This window comes from Leishmania braziliensis, chromosome 21, assembly GCF_000002845.2.
Source record: "Leishmania braziliensis MHOM/BR/75/M2904 complete genome, chromosome 21".
NCBI lineage: Eukaryota > Euglenozoa > Kinetoplastea > Trypanosomatida > Trypanosomatidae > Leishmania > Leishmania braziliensis.
In genome coordinates, this window is record NC_009313.2 from 671,467 (window position 1) to 677,451 (window position 5,985).

General features: G+C 50.9%; 4 protein-coding genes across 4 annotated transcripts; all 4 read right to left on the reverse strand.

The window, feature by feature from the left end:
• LBRM_21_1980 (putative centromere/microtubule binding protein cbf5) lies at window positions 1-286 on the reverse strand (the record flags this gene model as incomplete). Its single annotated transcript, XM_001564849.1, has 1 exon — window positions 1-286. A coding segment is annotated over one exon (286 nt), but the record flags the coding sequence as incomplete, so codon positions are not given.
• Window positions 287-1,435: 1,149 nt separating this feature from the next.
• Window positions 1,436-3,157, reverse strand: PUF3 (putative pumillio protein 3; the record flags this gene model as incomplete). The annotated part of the gene is made up of 1 exon (XM_001564850.1): window positions 1,436-3,157. The coding sequence occupies one exon, from the start codon at window positions 3,155-3,157 to the stop codon at window positions 1,436-1,438; it is 1,722 nt and encodes a 573-aa protein (XP_001564900.1).
• Window positions 3,158-3,718: 561 nt separating this feature from the next.
• On the reverse strand, window positions 3,719-4,474 carry LBRM_21_2000 (conserved hypothetical protein; the record flags this gene model as incomplete). Its single annotated transcript, XM_001564851.1, has 1 exon — window positions 3,719-4,474. The coding sequence occupies one exon, from the start codon at window positions 4,472-4,474 to the stop codon at window positions 3,719-3,721; it is 756 nt and encodes a 251-aa protein (XP_001564901.1).
• Window positions 4,475-4,918: 444 nt separating this feature from the next.
• On the reverse strand, window positions 4,919-5,614 carry LBRM_21_2010 (putative proteasome alpha 2 subunit; the record flags this gene model as incomplete). Its single annotated transcript, XM_001564852.1, has 1 exon — window positions 4,919-5,614. The coding sequence occupies one exon, from the start codon at window positions 5,612-5,614 to the stop codon at window positions 4,919-4,921; it is 696 nt and encodes a 231-aa protein (XP_001564902.1).
• Between the last annotated feature and the right edge of the window lie 371 nt (window positions 5,615-5,985).

Here is a 5,985-nt window from a genome sequence, read left to right on the forward strand (position 1 = left end):
GCACACCAATGTATGTTTTGCCGGCATTCTGCTGGGATTTCACCAGGCGCGTAGCGCGGTCAGTGCAAATAATTAAGGCGCCAGTCACCTTGGGATCGAGAGTACCAGCGTGACCCGTTTTGTCGCACTTCAAAATGCGCTTGATCCAGGAAACAACTTCGTGAGAGCTAGGGTTGGAGGGCTTATCCATGTTGATCATGCCGTACTTAATGTACTCCGATAAGGGACGGCGGAGTGGAGACCAGCCACACTCCAGCAGCGTGAAGTGGGTTGAGCGAATGTTCATCTTGTCATAGTTCTTCAACAGCAGGGGCCATTCCTCAGCAGGAAGTGTCCTGTTGGCATCCTTATCCCCGGAGGGGATACAGAAGTCCTCGCCGCGTTGAATCTCTCCCCACCTTCTTCTTCCCCATTGCTAAGTCACAGAAAGACTAGTGGCGCAACTATCACGCGAAAAACGCAGCACAAGCCGAAAGTAAATCAAAGGAAACAGAATGAAAGTATGGTAGTTGTATGGAGAAATACACAACACAAATGAAAAGGCAAAGTGGGAAGACCAAGAAGATCAGAGTTTAGAAAAATAATGAAGAAAAGCAGCGCAACGTCCATGGACTAGCGTCCTTGCTTTCTTCAATATACCCACTATGTCGTACAACATGAGTTCAGTCCCACCCTAGCCCCAGCCCGTCACAACCCCACCACGTGACGCGCAGCAGCGGTGGACACGCGCTACAGCAATGCCGACCCAGTGGCCAGAGTACGGCCCCTGCCTCGAGCGCTGCCCACCCACACGCCCGCTCCACAGGTCGCCCCACAGCCGCCCCCATCATGCCGGTCGCCACCCGGTGCACCTCTCGGCCTGGCTCAGGCTCCCCACGCAGAGAGTGGGGTACGGAGCCCAGGATTGCCACGCGCTGGGGTGTCCCCTCCCCACGTCATCAGGGTAAAAGACAGGAGAGAAGCTGAAAGAAGGAAGGGGTGAGATCACAGAAAATTGAGCGAAAAAGGGGCCAATAAAAACGGAGAAAAAATAGAGTTTTTTGCCCATAACTTCCACTTAGGCATATTCACGCACTTTTAAACTCTATGCACAAACGCCTTGTTATCACTGACCCCGCACTCTGCCACCTCTCGCATGGACGGGAGGGGACTTCATCTGTCTTTTTCGTTTCCAACGCCTCTTGCCCATTCCTCAGTGACAAGAAGCCATGCAGAGGAGGAGGGAGCTCCTCAGAGAGCACTCAAGGCACACGTCTATTATGAACAACAGCGCTCGATTGACCATTGGGTGCTTCGTCCGTCTGTTTCGTCTCTTCTGCCAGTAGGTTCTGTGGTTATGAAGGCGCCAGCAGCCTTTAAAGATGCTCGACGTGCATGTGAAAGCGACGCTCTCGCTTCCGTTACTCACAGCCGACCTTCAGCACTGACAATAGCACTACGATGTCTGCCATGGCGTGGGATGATGATAATGCAGCTGCCGATCTGCACCGCTCATGTAGTGTCGCTCGTAGTTGGGAGAGCGGTCGAACTTGCTGTGCGGGGTGCCCCCGCTTCCTTGGCGAGCAATACATTCTTCCCGCGGTGAGTGGAAGGTGTTACCCTCCATCTTCCGTGCAACAGCCTCCATCTTGCCCTCCATCTTCTTCGCGTACGGTGCGTTCTTGATCAACGGCATAAAGGGACGAATAGTGTTCACGAGTTGCTCTGCCTGCGCTGGTGCGTTTATCGTGAGCGCTGTCTGAAGGACGTAGTTGCCGAAGTCGTCTTGAATGAGGCGGGAAATGATCTCTGGGTTGCACATCTCCTCCACGTACAGTACCTGCACCGGCTTCGAGGCACCGCGCAACACTTTTTCCATCACGTTGGAGCTGAACTTGTTCATAGACAGCTGAACCAGGTGGGGTAGGAAGGAAAGGGCAATGGTGTCGTTTATCTTGCTATCGTGCGCCTCTAGGACGTACTGGAGGACGTAGTTGCCGAACGGATCCTGGACAATTTGCAGGCAGCAAGCGAGCACCTGATCGACAAGGGCAGCCTTTTGCTGCGGTGAGGCGTATTCGAGACAGCGCTGCAGCACACAGCATCCCTGCTTGTTCTTAGCAATCGACACGCAGTCCGTCGCCACCGCTCTGTAGATGTACTCCTTGTCGTCAAAGTCGAAGCGCTGAAGCACTTTTTGAATCACATGGTTTCCGTGTGCATCCTTAACTAGTCGAACAACATCCTTGGCAAGTGCCTCGCAAATAATCTCCATCTCAGCACGCGTCGAAATCGTTTCGATCATCTTCTGAACGCTAAACGTACCATGCGGTGTGAGGGCAATCATGCAAATCTGTGGCGCCGCCACGATGGCAACCTTGTATCGCACATCATCTGGCATGATGTCGAACAACTTTTGAATAAGAAAGTTCGCGTACTGGTCTGTCATCAGCTCCCCCACGTGCGGAATGACTTCGTCCATGATCACCTGTACCACCTCAGGGTCGCAGTTCGTGTCTAGCCATCGCTGCAGATAGCGACAGCCGTGCTGGTCCTTCGCGGTTTCGTACACCCTGCCTCGCAGGCTATCGGCGGTAACGGCATCACTCTGAGAGTATTTGCTGCCATTTCCTGACCAGTCGCCGTAACCTCCGCCCACCACCATATCCGGTGAAGCAAGTGCCTCCTTCTGCCTCGTCACGTCAGGCAGTGGCATACTGTTCACCTCCATGGCCATCATGTAGTCCATTTGTCCGGCACTCATGTCTCGCTTTTCCGCTCCTGGAGAGAGAACGTAAGCCTCACTACTCTTTATGATCTTCGGTTTACGGTCGTAGTAGTCGCCGTAACTGCTGTTGAAGCGGTTGTTGCAGCAGCGCTGCTGGGGGCTCTGCGCTGGAGTGTACGGAATGCCCATGTTATGAAAGGAAGAGTTGTTTGTCATAGGGCTCTGTAACTGCCATGGGAAAGCATTCGTAAGCTGGTGCTTGATGGGTGAGCTCAGCTCCGTAACGGTCAGCGGAGACGGCGTCGAAAATACCTGCGAGCTCTTGGTGTACTTTCCAGTAGACTTCGACTGCTGCGCGCCTTCCTCCGTTTGAACCACGTACTGCAGGATCTCCTCGAGGTTATCGTATGTTTCCCTCCTGTATTCATCTTCGTGCACCGTCCAGGCCATTTCGGATCAAGAGCACGTTGCCGTTTCCGCGTGATGCGAGCTAACCGAAAAAGGGAGCGCTTAAAAAATAGATGTGAGCAACAAAAACGCTAACAAGAAGACTGCAGAGAGGCACAAACGTGTCTTCAGTCAACTATATTAACGGAACTGCTTGCATCTGCACCAATGAAACAGAAGATGCGAGGTGAAAAGAGCGGAAGCGCAACGCAGCAGAGACGGAATAAAAAGGCACACCAAGAGGAGTAGGAGGTCAAGAGGCTGAAAGATTCATGCAGGCTTAACTGGGTTACAAACATGTATGCATCACGCCAAGAGTGTTACTGTAAGCCGAGGTGGGGGAACATATATTTTTCCGGTTTGCAACATCCCGAGCCAAGCTGTGAAGGCCTTTTTTTTTTTTGCGAACTGCATTCACCGTCAGCGTTCAGAGATTTTTTTGCTTGGAATTTGTCCTATGTCTTCTTGGTACGCAACCACCACTGTAGAAGAAACCTTTCAAATGACTACGAAGCTCGCAAAGCACATAAGCAACCATACACGCCCACATATACAACACAGGGTTCAGGAGAGGTATGTGCAGGTGCTTTTTTTCTCGAGAGTTGCCTCAACCAGCTTTGAAACGCGCTCGTCGTCGAGCGAAACAACTGCCTGCAACTCCTGCATAGCCTTCATATCGTGTATCACCTTGTTGGCGTCCACGCGCAATGCGCTAAGTTCTTTCATGAGGAGGTGTGGAAGAAAGTTGTCATCGACGCTCTCGTACGAGTGCTCAGTGCGAAAGCAGAGGAAGTAGGCGTATGAGCACAATGCCGTTGCGGTCGTAACAAAAAAGGTGACTGGCTCCATTACATCCCACCCATACACCTGAAACGTCAGGTAAGCCAACACTAGCATCTGAATACCGCTCACGAGAGCGGTGAAGGCCCAGAACTCCTTTTCACGGCGCACCGCCCGCTCCATCGCCAGTGAGCACTCTCTGTTGAACGCAGCAAGAGATTCAGACATCATATGGTGAAAACACATAAATCCTTTACTTGTTGAGGGTACAAGAGGGAGTCCGCTTTTCAGATGCACAGCATCGATAACAGCCTTGACGTCAGTATACACGTAATCTTCCACCACAACAACCATTTTGGCGCGTTTGAGAGTGTCTATGTACTTTACCGCTTCGGCATCAGACATCTGAAACTGGGATGGGGTCATGTGCCCTTGGGTCAGAAGAGCGACAAAGGCATCCTTCGGAAGTATTTTCTTGCCACAAAGATCAATGGCGCAGCGCGCAAAGATAGCCTTGCGCAGAAAAGTCTCGGTTAGCATCGCGTCCAGGCATCTGAGCTACATTGAAAGGGAAATGTACTCGTAGACAAAAGAAAAGCGACACAGAAGAGACAGAAAGGTTCATCAAGTGGTGGATGGGCTCGACAGCGGACTACAAAGGAGAGGCAAGCGCACAAGTCTGCTTGGTGCTAACACTCGCGGGAAGTGGTTGTATTCCAAATGCAGAAGAACAAAGCATTTAGACCATCGCAAGACGAAGCTATGGTGTCACGAAGCAGGCTTGTATCCTTTTCTTTGAGACACATGCGAAAACACAATGTGAGTGTCGGGAAAGAGACAAAATGGGGGGTGGTTACGGCGACTTGACGAGACAAAATAAAAAATAGTTGAAATAGAAGATACTTTCCACAGCACAGCTCTTTCTATTGTATGACGTCAAAGTCTATATACTTTTCGCTATGCAACATTATATGCATGCCCTCACTAAATCTGGTCAAGGTAATCTCGCAGCTGATCGACACTCAGGATTTCAAAGCGGTTTTCTGTGACACGACCCACCTGAGTGTTTTCTGGCGTCATCTGGCCATCAAAGCCTTCCTTCAACGTCAACAATGCGGTGTGCACAGCATCCTCCAGCTCCATGTCCACAGTATAACGCTTTTCTAGGAATGCCTTTGCGTCCGAACTTCCGGTGCCGATCGCCGTCGCCTTCCACGTCCAGAACGTGCCGCTAGGGTCCACTTGATACAAATGATAGCCGTTAGCATCCACCCCAGCGACCAGGAGAGAGCATCCGAAGGGACGGACACCACCGGACTGCGTGAATTCCTGATAGAGAGCACTTATCTTCCGCACCAGCTGGCTGATCGGAATGGGTTCCTTGTACATTAGCCTGTACTGTTGGCAGTTCTGCCGAGCAGAGTCGATAAGGACACGGCAGTCAGGGCCCATGCCGCTGTATGTGCAGCCAGCGTGCTCATCCAAAACGAAAACTTTCTGGATTGATGAGGCATCCACTAGGGTAGAGGAGGCCTTCTTCTTCGCAGCAATGACGGCACCATCCGTCGCCTTCACCCCCAATGCAGTCGACCCTTTTCCAGCTGCTGTCGTCGCATACTCAATCTGAATCAGCTTTCCCGAAGGGCTAAACGTGGTCAGACCATAGAATGCCTCAGACATTTTCAGTTACGGAGCCGTCTTCTTTTTTTCGAGTATACCTATCAATGTATCCCTGCTTGTATAGAGAAAAGGTAGAGTGTACTTAACGGGCCGTGTATGCTGGAGAAGCGAGTGTACGGGAAATGAAATAATGATTGCTGTAACACTAAAAGAGAGCCAGGCTAGATAAAAGGTAACTCTAATCCTCGTAACATGTTTAGACACGTGTAATGAGTTATGTTGTGCGTCAGTTTAGGGGTTGAACAGAGAAGTGAAAGCGCCAGAGAGGATGAAAAAAAAAAAAAAATGGAGAGAAAAATATGCACTCGTCACATGCAATTCACTCACTTGCACAGCAGGCCATAAATTGAAATTCAGAATCTCAACGTAAA